The sequence below is a fragment of the Patella vulgata genome, chromosome 9, assembly GCF_932274485.2.
Source record: "Patella vulgata chromosome 9, xgPatVulg1.2, whole genome shotgun sequence".
In the NCBI taxonomy this organism is placed as follows: domain Eukaryota; kingdom Metazoa; phylum Mollusca; class Gastropoda; family Patellidae; genus Patella; species Patella vulgata.
The window spans coordinates 16750249-16766218 of NC_065887.2; the positions used below are offsets into that span (position 1 = coordinate 16750249).

Sequence of the window (15970 nt, forward strand, 5' to 3'; positions counted from 1 at the left end):
TCATAGCACACTGTGTTGTGTATTCCCGCTTTAATGAGCCCCGTTGGCGCAGAAAAGTAGGATGTTAAACCCTATATTTGTTATTCATTCATACACTGCATATTGGGATTTCTAAGGTCTGTACATGGATATAGATCAATGTAAAAGTTATATAATTCAATTTATATATCGACACTTCCATACCTTTTACAAGGTCAAATCATAAAATATATCTATACATATGTGCTTACGTGATTCACAATAATGGATGGACTATAACATTAATTAGTCTTCAGATAAAGTTTTGAACATATATGTTTGTTTTTTCCTACAACAGATTGCAGAGTTAACCCTTCTACCGGCTTTATTTACTATAAACAAATTCAATTTGCCATGTCTCAAACTGGTTATTCTCCTATTCCGCCATATTGTAATCTCGATGACCAAATATAGACAAAGGGATTATTTAACTGAGCAGAAGACTTTCAAAGTAAACCGTCTAAAACGGCTTCTCTTTTCAGTCGATCAAGATGCTTTTATGTAGGACTACATATATGTTTACTGGCAATGACTAAATGTTGGAGATCACACAAGGTACAGTTTTTTTCGGTTCAAAGCAACTTAAAAGAATAGACTACCTGGAGCAATATTATTTAGAAGACAAGTATACACTACCTGGAACAGTATTATCGAGAACAAAAGCAATTAAACCGGCCATAAACATACTGGTACTTAATAATACTGTAATAACTTGATCAACACCTCCACTACCTGTGGATACAAAATGATTTATATGTACTAGTTTTCCTTGACCCCCCCCCCCCCTCCAAACCAGAACAATACACGAATAACACATTTAGTAATTGGGTCATATTTCAATATCAATATGGAGATGTGGCTGTTAACCTTAATATTCAAATAAGTGAATGTTAGGTTTCTCATTCAGTCTTACCTATTTAATTTGTGTATATGCTTGATAGCGACTTGTGAAATCTTGTTGAAGCGACACAATGTAATACACCATAGATAGTAACTGGTATTCCATAAAAAGTCTGTTATTTGATTATGCCCCAAGTACTAAATGTCATCCAAAGAGTACAGAACGATACACTTCTGGGACAATTATGCCATTTTTAAGATTATTCATATTATAGGTTTAAAATTCTTAAAAAACAAAATACAAAAAAAACCATTGTTGTACATTTCATTATAAATAAATCTAATTTTACCTGTTTTAATCACTCCACTGTTCCTGGGAAGTGTCAGCCATTTTGGAATACAGAGACCACAAAATACAGATACCCCGAATATAAAGAGATTTCTAGAGGAGTTTAAATCGACAAACTGTAGGTTAGATATTCCAACAGAGACCACCATACCTGAAATAAAACCATGTTTGTTTTTTACGTCATTGTTTGTCAGACAGTTAAATATACATTACAACAATATATTATTTGTTGCTACAATATTTTGTGTGTGTGTGTGTGTGGGGGGGGGGGTGTTGTTACAAAGCGAAAAGTACAACCGTTACTGCTCTGCTAACATGCCACTAGAATTACAAAAATTATTAAAAAAAAAAAAACATCACACGCACCACCAATGAAATAAATTCGTATATTGCCAACACACAAGGGTCTAAAGAATGTCGACATTCGGATAAAAAAATATTTTTGGCGTTAATGAAGGAGATGAAGAAGCTTATTTAGTCCCTTTTGTCAGTGATGCAGGACGGAGGGCCTGCCAAAGACAGCTGTCTAGTCGTTCGGATGAGACGGAAAACCCAGGCCTCGTGTACACATTGGCGTACACGCAAAATTTCCCTCATAGTACACTCTATGCCCGTCTTCATTATCCCAGTTGGGAGCAGAACAGTAGGACGTTGAAGAACATAAATTTTCATTTCATTTCATTTATTTAGTTCCAACGATTTTGGATTGTTGCTTATTTCGATTAGTTGCCTTTAAAAAATTACTTTATGTTGTCTTGCCCTTGATCGGTTTTAGCAACTTTAGGTATATAATTCGTTGCCTGATAACCTATATTTCATTTTTATTTATATTAGTTCCCGGTGATCAAATTTAGATATTGAATATCTGCTGACTTACCAAACATAACAATAAACAATCCACCAATGACAGGATCAGGTAGACTTACTAAAACAGCACTAAATTTAGTAAAACATCCAAGTATTATAAGTATTACACCGCCAGCTTGTAATACAACTCTACTACCAACCTAAAATTACATTTACACATTTCATTTTGTCGTTCAATAAAGGTATATGATTTTGATACGTGTAGAGGAATTCACACCGCAGAGTTCCTCTCAAGTTCTTTGGGCGCATCGTATGGAAAGCTGTTCAACTATTAAAGTCATAAGGCCGGCATTTACACATTTCATTTTGCCGTTCGCGAAAGGCAATGACTTTGAAACGGGTAGATGAATTCACACCAGAGTCCCTTTCAAGTTCTTCGGGTGCATCGTAGGGAAAGCTGTCCAATCGTTATACGGCCGGCACACGTCAAGGAATTTTGTCTTCGATAAATCATACAGCCCGAAACAATGTTCCTATTGGGGTTTATTGTGTTTCCATGTGCCTACTTTTACGATGGATATTGCATAATTGCAACCATAAAAGCAATTGGGTATCCTCGTGCACGGCATACCATTGCCGATGAAACGTCGGCGACGATGATTCGGTATGAATGATGCTACGTGGAATTTTGACGATATGCCCTTTCACATATAGGGTAACTTCTACTTTTACGTACCAGGAAAACGACAAATGTCCAAAAAGCAAATCTGGAGCCAAGCAACAAAGCATCCGGATTCCGGAAGACCTAACACACAGCAGCCTAGGTCACCCGTTCCCGGAATTCACGGTTGCACATTGTTATTGATAAATATTACATATCTTATAAATAGCTCATTGCTCATTTGATAAAAATAACATCAATAGGTGAAGGTTACTGACAAGTTTTTACACTGATTAAACGAAACGTTAAAATAAAATGTGTTTAAAATTAATTCCTTATAGTATAGAGTTACGCGAACCCACCAGAGAACAGTCACATCAACAAAAGATGTGCCAATTGTCCATTGAGTGGTATCATAATGTTCTATGTGAAGGTCTGGAGGGTTGTGGGGGGGGGGGGCTGTAGGCGCGAGAAATTATTTAACAACCTGACTTTAAATGGTGCTTTCTAGAGTATATCGTGTGACGTGTGGCAATCTTGCAAATTCATCAAACATGTTATTACTTAAAAGACCCCGCAAACATTAGCTTCTTTAGAGGCACATGAGCCTAAACCAATACACACAGTCTCCTTCTCGGTCCATCCCCGAGGAACAGTAAGCATCATATCCGGTGCACAACACTCGTCAACACTGGTACAAAATTACCTTAGTTATACCGATGGCACCAATATTTTCACAGTATGACGTCACCCCACCTGGTGAACCAATTGCACCTGCCAATAGACAGCTAATCCCTTCCATTCCAATTCCTGTAAAGTATAACAAAACTAATTTAAAGATCTGGCAGGACCTCTAATAGTAAATGCAGGAGGACCGCACTACACACACACACAATAAACGTAGGAAAAGACACACAGACTACACACTGCGCTGTGCAGTCTCAGGTCTGAAATGATACTGGTTTCACGCGATCGAGCCCCCACATTATGTGGTATCGAATTAACCAGCTTGACCCCGTGAATGTTTTAGGCCAAAATTTATGAAGGCCAAGGTCACAGATCTTAGGCCACGGGTAGATCTTGGGCCCGGACAAAGCCGTTTATCCAGCTAAAAAGGGAATATTTCCCAGAGATTGTATAATATACTAGCTACGTGCTACATGAAATATAATTGTATGCACATTGAAGTAAAATACCTTACGAATAACCATTTACGCCAAATGTAGTAAAAAAAAAACAGGGATCAAAAACATTATTAGCTTGTGAAAGAATTAAAGTGTGTTAAGGCGATATTTTCTATTTCAAACTGCTTTAAATCCGTCGATCGTCATTTGCATTTTTTAGACAATATCTATTTTTTCACGGCTTAATCCAAAATATATGTACTCAAATTTGAACATTTAGCATTTAATTGAGAAAACAAAATCAAAATATCAAGGGTAAATAATCTCCCGGTTTGGATTCATTCGGATTATATAAAGGCTCATCAAAAGATTTTTGCGAATATTATAGATGGCGCTGTCTTGTTTTTTCGTCACAATAATAACAATGAATAATAATAATATGAACATTTGTATAGCGCCAATTCAACATTTTAAAGTATCTTCTATGTGCTTTCTACACAGTTTAAAAAAAATTATATACATATCGTTTAAATAGGTATCTTTTAAGTCTGGATTTAAAACACTCACTAGATGCAGCACTAAAGACCGGTACGCGCAATCGAACTATTGAAATAAAATTAAACCATATGTTAGTCCCGAAATGACCTAGTCTGTGTCGAGTCGACGTTAGACCCCATTTGCCCACTCCCTCTTAAAGAAAGGACATTATTGTACCATATGTTATTCCTGAAGTGACTTGGTTTGTGTCGAGTGGACGTTAAACCCCATTGATCTCTATCTCTTATTTTATAACATGGCGTTCTTCATTCAGCAGACGAGTTACCGCGGGGTATAGATTAAATGTTCAACCTCGAGGATTAATATATCTTATACACCATTACTTACTTACATAATACCAGATTAGTTTTAAATCTAATCAACTATAAAGATATTATTTTTATGAATTAATCGATCTTCGATCAAACTGTGATAGCTTCAGTCTGTTTATAATTATTCGTTTTGTTTATAAATCAACAGAACAAGTGGTCACCAGTAGTTTAATCAACTGATGGATGGGAATAAACAGGTATATTGGTATATTCACAAGTGACCAATTGCTCAACTTAATCTAAAAAATGACGAGAACGACAGTCTTGATGATATTTGTAGTATTTATTTCATTAACGGATGGTTTGAGGTTCATGCATGCATCAGAACAACCTGGGAAAATCCGGGGAGGTAAGTACATCTATGACCACAAAATTTGCCTTTCTTACCATTCTTACTAAATAATTTTGGAAGTATGTCTTCCGTATAATGACATCAAAATGTGTTCATTATTTAATTTTAATTAATCTGTATTGATAACGTTCGGCTTATGATGGGTAGGTAGAAAACATATTAAGATTAATAATATTTCGACCCATTGTCCTTGCTCAAAAAAGGTTCACAGAGTACTTGCATATCTGATATATATGTCAAACAAAAATACATTGATTGAAAGATGTTAAAATAGCTCTTTATAATATTTCGAATTTTAGATCGTATTATAATCAACCACTTTGACCACAGACATCCCCGAGACAGATATAGACGTGATATTCCGGGCATGCCGTTCGAGTTCAGTTTTTATTTTACCCATGCCGGAGAAGATTACCACTTTAACTTAACCAAGCGCCAACATTCACATATTCCACTTGCTATAATAAATAAATCTGGACAAATTGTTGCGCAAGATCCACCAACAGAGAAACAGATTGTCAATCAGGTTTGTGTCACAGATAACATTTAATTTACTGACGCATAGCACTTGACAATTAACGTCTTATTTATTGACAAACCACACTTGATTTACTGACATATAACATTTGGTTTATTGAACTATAACATCCGATTTACTTACATGTAATATTTTATTTACTGAAATATAACATTGAATATACTGACATACTATAGTACTGGATTTACTGACATATTACATTAGATTTGCTGGCATATAAGATTTTATTTACTGGCATATAACATTTAAATGACTGACATGTAACAGTAGATTTACTGGCTTTTAATTTATCTTCAATATGTGATAACAAAATTTGTGACCTACCTATAAATAGCTAAAAATCAGATTTAATGATGAATAATGTGATTTACTGACAAATAACCTAATATTTGAATTATTGATGAGCATGTGTTAAATAAATAACAGGCTATTTGATAAATAACTGACAACAGTGAAACCCCCTATTAAGACCACCGTGGGACTGTCTAGATGTGGCCTTAATACATAATAATAAATACCTAACGGCATCTAAAACATTAACGTTTTTACACACTTGCACAACATCCATCATTGTCAATTTTGGCTAGCACAGATCTCATTAACCCCTTGGTCAATCTGATTAAAACACATTTCCTATTTCGTTTCGTTTTTATAGTTCAAAATTTCATTTTACTTGTCTTTACTATACTAAGATCTGGATGAGGTGTTATAATTGACGTGAGTAGGGTCGCCTGTCCAACCTCGTGGGTTTTCTCCGGGTCCTCCGGTTTCCTCCCACTGCTAAAGACCCCTAGGCGCAAGCGAATGATTGAAATAGAATTGAACCATGTGTTAGTCCCGAAATGACCTAGTTTGTGTCGAGTGGACGTTAAACCCCCCCTCTCTCTCTCTCTCTCTCTCTAATTGACGTGTTGTGGATGGTGTGGGTGATTAACCAATGAAACGGTCTGTTACGGCGAGTTCTTGACCATTTGATGCACGGAACTGTAGGTAAAGCACTAGAAACGCCAACGCTGATTGATTAATCAATATCTGACGTCATAGGGTCAAAAGTCTCCTGACGTGAACTCCCACTATAACTTGTCAGATCGTCATGTAGTGTAGGCCATCGAAAGTATAAAAAAACGAAACGAAATATAGATATGTATTGCAATCAGATTGCCTCTTAGTGTAATACGACTGGAAGCTTTAAATATTTCTCTGGTCAAGTGGTTTGGGTTTTGACTACATGTATTTGATTTACTGAGATAAGTATTTGAATTTCTGACGAAAAATACGATATTTATGCTACTGTTCCATATATGTAAATGTGTTTGTTATATTGTTATAGGTTTCTCGTGTTTATCGAAGCCAGAAAAAGGACGGTGTCTTCATTGTTCAGAAATCGAAAAACGATCCTAATAATTACATAGTGGTAGGTTCAATTTGTCCTTTATTGTTTAACATTTTTGAGAAATGCACTGGCCTGGTCAAATTCTTGTTTTTGCCATGGAACCACGGTGCCCCAAAGAGTAAGACGCTGGCTCACTAATCAGGAGGTCCGGGGTTCGATCATGGTATTGGCCGAGAGAGTTCATCGGGATTTACCATTGTCAGTTGTTTACCACTGTCAGTGGCATTGTCAGTTGTTTACCATTGTCAGTTGTTTACCATTGTCAGTTGTGCAGGATAGAGGGCCTGACAAGAAACATTGTGTATATACGTAAAAGAGGACTTGACAGTTGGAATTGTTTTCCGGTCAACATTTCACACTGACTTGTTTATGCACGTCTTCGTTAGCCCAGATGTGCAAGAAAAGGCGGACATTCGTTTACACAAATTACTCCCGAATTATAAATGTTTACAGGATTTCATTATATAGTCAAACACGCACACTATTAGTTTAAAAGAAATTCTCAAACGAAAACATAGACCCCTCTTTACATCTTGGCGTGTATTGTACGTAAAATAACCCCTGTCAGTTGGAATTCAATTGTTGCTCTGTCAAAATCTCCCCTCATAGCACATTTTATGGTGTATGCCTGTCTGCATTGGATTAAAAACACAGAAAGTTCAACCTCATTTCAGAAGCTACTCGGTATATGTACCACTGCTGTGGTTTGCAATTATGAATGTCCAACATGGCCACTCGTTATGACTCAATAGTGTCTACGATTCGCTGAGCAGAAAACTTTGATTATCTGGTAAAGAAATGGAAAACGATTGTTCTTTTTGAGTGTTAGTTTTCTTTCCTATGCCAGATTACATGCCCCCCCCCCCCTCAAACACACAAACACACACCCACACACACACGTTCGCACTCGTTAGTAGTTTGAACACTTATTATAAATTCTTCCTTACACACATTGTAGTTACTCTTGTCTTCTTTTTTGTGATTTCAGGGAGGAACGTTTATAAAAAATGGAAAAGAGTTTACTTTGAAACCGGGATTACCCAATGAAGAAGATGAACGAATCCATTACTTACAAGATCATAATCGCCATTTTTCTGACGTCGAACAGAATGCCAAACGAATAAAAGACAAGAAGACTATGGATCGGTTGAAATCAATAGGTACTGATTAAAATCGATGTCATCACCATATATGGGCTCTCCAGTGCTGGATTTACATGTAGATGCCGAGAGGCCCTATACTATTCCGCTTATGAGGCGCCTCCAAATCCCCAACCGTCACGACTAGAGGAATACGAAAGTCTGTTTTGAACACAATTGAGCAAAGTATTTATATAAAACGGCTTCTGACAGAGCCAAAAATATTATACACCTTGCATAAGGCCCTAGGCTTTGGGGTGTCCTGATCCACTGACTAGCGTAAACTACGTCACAAAATCCTCCAGGAACTTAAACCCGCCTGTCCAACCTCGTGGGTTTTCTCCGGGTCCTCCGGTTTCCTCCCACTGCTAAAGACCCCTATGCGCAAGCGAATTATTGAAATAAAATTGGACCATATGTTAGTCCCAAAATGACCTAGTTTGTGTCGAGTTGACGTTAAACCCCATTTCTCTCTCTCTCTCGACTTACACCGGTTCGAATCCTGGAACCTCTGGTTAGTGAGCCAGTGTCTTACTCACTGAGCCACGATGGCTCCCGGGTTATTTGTATCCTTGAGCTATTGTTCGTGTTCTGTTTATTTCAGTCCGGGAAAAACTGTCCAAAAGAAGATATGAAAATATGACTAAAAATGGCACTCTACATCATAGACAGCGACGACAGGCACCAACAACATTCTTCATAAACCTTATTTTTGAGATAGATTTCTACGACTTTGCTAAGTAAGAAATAGTACAATCAAAGAATGAAATTAAAATTATCTTTGTTTAAATTTGAAATTATCGATATTAACTAGGATACACAAGTTGTCCTACTTTGTTTGAATAAAGATTTATTTCATTTGGGTTTACATATGTAAAGATACACTATTCAAGAGATAAATCTGCCTACAGTAGGTCTTTCTTTAGGTTTTAATTATTAATTAGACATTTATTAACATGACAAGACCATAATCAACTCCCTATGCAAGTAGATTAAACGGTTTGGTCATTTAATGATAAACACCGTATCACTCATTGTTTTCCAGCTTCCAGAACTTTAATGCTCCGGGTGACGAATTTGTTGACCTTTCGGAGTATTACAGCTTTATGTTAGAATGTGTAAGTTGTTTTTAACGTGCTATTCATCAAATACAATACACATATATTTCCAATCTTATTAAAACAAAGATCCTATTTCGCTTTATTTTTCATAGTTCAAAATACCGTTTTACTTGTCTTCACTACACTGTGATCTGGAAGAGTTGTTAAATAAACCGCGGTCTGGTTGATGTGAGGGATTAGCCAATGAGATCTGGCCAGTTCTCGGTGTGCGGTGCACGGAACTGTGAGTATACATTCGTAGCGAAGACACAGTAAAAGTTGTATTTCCAAACATCCACTTGAAACATGAACTCTGATAAGTTATTCAAATGATAGACGTCATAGGGTCAAAAGCCGCTCGTTTGACCCCTGACGTGACCCCACACCATAACCGGTCGGATCTTCAAGTTGTAGAGGCCATCCAAAGTATAAAAACGAAATATAGATCTATATTTTAATCAGATTGAGAAATACCCCACCCCTGTAACACAAGCAAAAAAGTGTTTGTAAGCGAGAAATTAATTTTTATTAAACCCGGAAGGGATGTAATCGGTTGAATAATAAAAAAAACCTTTGATGTGCGAGCTAGTAGATATTCAATAACAATCTCCCTTCGGTCAGTTTGTAGAAACGATTTTAAGTTCGTGTAAATAAACTCATACTGAACAGCACCCGATCGGAGCTACCCCTATACCCCTATTTCACGCCAATTGTTTGGGGAACAATATCCAAAGCATAAGTTTCATTTCTCATGGGACTACTCCGTTTATCGGGGCAAAAACATTGGGAGTGTCGGGAGCCATCGGGCGTATAACTCTGTTCTTTGGAACCTTAAAATAGACGAAAATGGTCTAAAAGCACAATGTATATAAAGTTAGTCATATTCAATTTTGTAATTTATAATGAATGATATAAGTTTTTATATTCTGTTTATAGATGCAGTTCAGATTTGATTCTATAACAGAAGAAATTCCCACAATAATTGTTGAACTGAGTGTCATTTCAGCATTCATTGTAAGTATACCTGTTGTTGTTTTTGTATTGAAACAACTAAGCTAGTGGCAATATTGTTAAAAATGTACATACCGCCAACTCTAGTAATGCTATCGCAAAGCGTGACGGAACATTAAATTTGTCTCAAATATTGCTTTAAAGTTCCTAGATTGTCTGCGATACTATCTTTTCGGGACAGAACGCCACGCACAACCCATGAGGATGTAGACTAGCACTAATCTCCACATTGAGAGCTCTTGGCTTATAAATTCTTTTTTAACATTCTGAAGATCTTAATCTTTATAATCACAAAGATCACAATCATCTGATAAAAATATTCCAGGGGGTTGGGCATTCCCATCTTTGCTCGACCTGGTCAAAGTAATCTAAAGGCGGTGACAGGCGATCGCCCTATTTCATATCCTGTTTATATATTCCTGGTTCTTAAAATTATGAATATTTACCAAAACCATCTGCTCCCAACTTCCCGTATAATGACGGGGGCCTAGATCACACACATTTAATAATATATTTAAAGTTTATCCCATATTATGAAATACCTCCTTTTAACTTCTTTATCATATACAATCTGAACTTCAATGGACGCGTACACTAAGATCACGGCATGCTGTTGCGGGTAATAGAAAATGTTAACGGATACCGCGTATTTGTAAGCGAATTCTAAATGCCTACCAGTGTTGAGTTTTCCCCTAATGCTAATGACCCATACACGCAAGCCAATTATGGATATAAAATTGAACCAGTAAATCCCGAAATGTCTAAGTTTGTGTCAAGTGGACGTTGAATTTCCCCGACCCCTATCTCTCGTTTTTCCTTAGTTCTTAAATATCATATTTACAGCAAATCAATAGTTCACCGAGTTATATCGAGAATAACAAACTTCTTGACGGGTCACTCGATCAAGACATGGCATTGGTCGACTTGAAAGCATTCCTTTTTGGCATCTCAGGCGATACCAGTCACTACATGCTATTTACTGGACTCCCTTTGAACAACCCGTCACGTGGTAAGTTTTTAAACAAGCATTTTGTGTTTTTTCGTAAAGAGAACATGAGCATATCTCTTACCTAGGTCACGTCCTGTTATTTTTGTTATTTAAAATTAAACTAAAGACTTGAATATGTTTTTGGATTATTTTGTGTAAAGCCTTCGTAAAGGATTGTTGATCAGGACACGAAACATACGCCCAAAGCAGTCAAGTCGTCAGAAAATGTTCACAAGGAATGAAAGCAGTTACAGTTATTAAAAATTTATCAATAGCATCAACCCATTAATTCATTATCAGAAATGTGAAGCTCACTACACGCCTGTCTATGATATCATATATAATGTATATATCGAGAGTTTAGAACATAAATGTGATAAGTCACAATGCTTTATATAATCACAATTAAGTTCTAAACCCTCGATATGTTAATTTTCCTTTCAAGGTAACAGTAAATATAAAAAAAACTGTATTATTTCGTTACAGGTGTCACAGATCAAGGTGCCATATGCACACAGGATTCGATCTCTATTGTTGAAAATACTTTTGACGGATTCGCATGCAATAATGCGGCTCATCAGCTTGGACATTCGTGAGACGTTTTTTTTTTTATTTTTATTTTTTTTTTGTTACCCTTTTTACTATAATGCACATATTAACAGTCACTGACTTGTCTGGATATTGTCCAGCCTAGGCCTGGATATTGATCCTTAAAGAAATGAAATGAGCTTTAACGTCCTACTTTTCTGCACCGACCGGGATAATACAGTGTGTAATGAGGGAAATTTTGTCCGGACAGCGGCGCTACGACCTACTCTTATGTCGAATTCCAGCTGTCAAGCTCTTTTACGCGCACGTCAATGTATACACGGGACCTCGCAACGACTAAGCAATGTCCCTTTCAAGCCCTCCGCCCTGCAACACTGACAAGGGGAAACCACGCTAAAAATCCCGGGGAGCTTTCTTGACCACAGCTGAATCGAACCCCGAACATCTTGGTTAGTATAGAGCACCTTACCACGGTAGTCCTAAATGGGTTCTGTTCAGAATGCATGCATGCTAAAGCTATCATAAAGCTGTTTTTGGGAATAATACTGTTGTGAACCGTAATCAAGGTCGTCATACTCATTAGAGTGTCCTTGCGAAAAAACATGCCATTTCAACTGCCGCAAAAGCCTACGCTTTTATTTCTTTGGCGTTATTATTTGTGTCACCGTTACAGTAACGATGATTTTGGCAGAATTTTGAACAATAACTCATGACACAAATATATGGAATACAAGTTACGGGTTATCTCGTTTTTATCAAGCAAATAAAGTTATTTTCAAAAACGACACTGCAATTGCAACATCCCTGTGACACCTTCACGTCACCGAACTATCGACACTCGGCTTGAACAACCTTGGTCTCATATGGGGCACATTAAGCTACGGCGGAGGGTGCAAGGAGTTACGCAAAATAGTAACGCAACCTTGTGATGTAGGCTTCACGCCGTATGAGTTTTTTTCCTACCACCGTGAAAATACTTTTCTGATATTATGACAATACCAAGGGTTAGGTTCTTCAGTGGCGATAGAAGCATCACACTTTCAAATTGCTTATATATGTAGGGCGCGATATCGCAACGCATTTTCTGAGCAACTACTTCACCGAGCCACATCTCAATATTTTATCGTCTTTGGATATTTACTTCTACTGTTTCACAAAAAAATACTTTAAATTATTTGATTTCAGTTTGAATGCTGTTCACGACGATGGAGTCAATACGCCAGGATATCGGCTAGCGACAATAACATTATGACAGAGGATCAGCAAGTAGCGGCTAATGCAGCGGTCGCTCCGAATGTTTGGAAATTCTCAACCTGTTCCATAAACGCAATTACGACTAAACTCCAGTCGTAAGTATAACAGTTAACAGTTGGGTAAGACCCAACATACGTGGGATACACTCTGTGAATCAACCTGTGTCAGTCAGTATAAATAGGATAGGCTCGTTTAAGCAAGGATACAGCCCTTCAGTATATAAACGTTCAGTCTAGGATATAAACCCCCAACACAGGATACGACCCTTTAGACTAGGATATAATCCTTCAACACAGGATACAGCCCTTTAACCTAAGATCTATCAACTTAGGATGCAACCTGTCAACCTAGGATCTAATCCTTCAACTTAGGATACCACCCTTTAACCCAGTTCTAACTCCTTCAACCTAGAATATTAAACCTTCAACCTAGGATGTAATCCCTCAACCTAGGATATAATCCTTCAACCTAGAATATTAAATCTTCAACCTAGGATGTAATCCCTCCACCTAGGATATAATCCTTCAACCTAGAATACAATCATTCCGCATATGATATAATCCTTAGACCCAGGATATAATCCTTCAGCCTAAGATAACCAACTTTGGATTTACACCATAATCTCCAAATCTCGGATATAATACTTCAACCTAGAGTAGATCCCTTTATTCCAGGATATAATCCTTCCACGTTAGATATAATGCTTTGACGTAGGATAATCAACCTGGGATATACACAATCAACCCGGATAGATTCAATCAACGCCAATAAATTCAAACAACGCAAATAGAATCAATCAACTTTGTCTGGCAGCCTGTGGATAAACCCAGGGCAGAGAACGTGAACTATAACTATAACGTGTATTCTAACTTATGTTTACATATCTCTATTCTAACTTCCTCTTTTTGTTTTAGGGGAGGGTGTTTCGGCCTACCATCATTAAATCAATTGCCTCCAACTGCTAACTTTGCAGGACAGTATTACGAAGCAGATGAACAATGTAGACGAGCTACAGGTCTGCCAGGTTCAAGATTTTGTAGGGTATATTATTTTGTTTAATTTCTCTTGACATCCTGGTGTGGACCATGGGTGTTTGTGCCACCCCTCCACTCGCCCACGTGGCTCCTCAAACATTTAAGAACCGATATTAACCAATGCGTTTTTGAAAAAGAAAGTAAGCTAAACAACGCAAAAAGGGGCGAATGTCCAGCAAACACATTTCAGTGGGATGTACAGTCTATGGAAGACCAAACAGCTCTTTCGTCAGTGTTCTTAGTCCATATTTCTTAATTCATTGTCCATTATTCTTATTTCTTCATTGTTGTCGTATTTCGACATTTGTATATTAATATTAACATTTGTATCTTAAAATCAATATTTGTTTAACAAATCAGACATTTGTCATATCAGATTTGTAAAATGTATTTTAATTGTATTTTAATATAAAGATAAGATTTATTTTAGAAAATCAAAAATTAGCCTACAGAGAAATACAACGATAACATTTCTCCAAAAACTTCTCCATTAGAAAGCTCCGAATACGTTTTCAAAATTGTAAAATATTTTCTGACATATTCATATTTAGGTACCTTGTTAAAGCAGATATAGTATTAGCTATTTTACTGGCATATTCTTGATTACATGATTTAGAAGAGATAAAGCCCGCTTTCGTTTGTCCAAAGAAATATGTCGCTATCAGGCAAAACGTAATTTCTGAAAATAGACTACTTTCAATTTATTTTATTTATTGCTAGATCAGATTAACCAATATAATATATATATATATATATATATATATATATATATATATATATATAGAGAGAGAGAGAGAGAGAGAGAGAGAGAGAGAGAGAGTACGCGATTTTTCTTAATGTATACATGTTTGCGCGGTTTTCCTTTGTTGTATGGTGACTTATTGTTTGCCAGGTTGATTTCCGCTCATGTCGCCATAATGTTCCGGTTCGATGAATTTCGAGAAAAGTTTTGGGAGAAAGGTTATTGAAGAAATGTTTTTGGAGAAATGTTTTGCAAGATTTGTATTTGGAGATTTGTATTTAGAAATTTGTTGTTCGAGATTTGTTTTTCGTTGTATGTCTATGATGAAATGTAAATGTAGAATATATTTTTGATTTACTAAAATAAATTCTATCTTTATATTAAAATAAAAGTAAATTAAACAAAAATACATTTTACAAATCTGATATAACAAATGTCTGATTTGTAAAACAATTATTGATTTTAAGATACAAATGTTAATTTTGGTGTACAAATGTCGAAATACGACAACAAATGAAGCAATAAGAATTAAGGACTATGAATTAAGAACTAAGTATTAAGAACACTGAATAAAGAGCTGTTTGGTCTTCCATACTACACAACAAAATAAAAGTAAAGGACGCCTACAGAAGCTTAGTCAGTGAATAGTTGTTGCAATGTAATTGTTATAGGTAAATGGGACATTTTCAAGACCCTAAAATAACAATTGAAGTATATTCCTTGAGTGCTCGAGACGCAAAGGATATATATTTTTTAAAAGTTCTAGGAGTCAGTACGTTTTCTTTGTAAATGAAATGTAATGGGGTTTAAAGTCTTTTTCTGAACCGACTGGGTAAATAAAGGCGGGCATATGGCATACAGTGTGCTATGAGGGGGATTTTGCATGGACAGCGGGGATATGGCCTATTCTTTTATCGAATTCCAACTGTCAAATGTACTTTTACGTGCACGCCATTATGTACACCGGTGTTTCGTCCCATCCTGTATCACTGACAAGGGGAAACCAGGCTGGAAACCCCGGGGAACTTTATTGGCCAGCACCGGGATCGCACCCCAATACCCGCTGGTTAGTGAGTGAGCGCTTTACTAACTGAGTCACCGCGGCCCCCTGTTTTCCGAGTACTATTTTCAATAATTGTATAACTCGAACACTGCATATGATATCTTATACTGTTTCAATATATTCCAGGAATTGTATCAAG

At 36.7% G+C, this 15970-nt stretch overlaps 1 protein-coding gene across 2 annotated transcripts in view; it reads right to left on the reverse strand.

Moving 5' to 3' along the window:
- Positions 1-15970, reverse strand: part of LOC126832291 (solute carrier family 23 member 2) — a 32974-nt gene that overhangs the window by 473 nt on the left and 16531 nt on the right. For both annotated transcript variants that reach the window (XM_050563013.2, XM_050563014.2), the window contains exons 10-13: positions 3382-3485; positions 2085-2214; positions 1209-1358; positions 655-750 (exon numbers count right to left, since the gene is read on the reverse strand). In XM_050563013.2, the coding sequence (XP_050418970.1) occupies positions 655-750; positions 1209-1358; positions 2085-2214; positions 3382-3485 (480 nt within the window). The remainder of the gene's footprint in view (positions 1-654; positions 751-1208; positions 1359-2084; positions 2215-3381; positions 3486-15970) is intronic.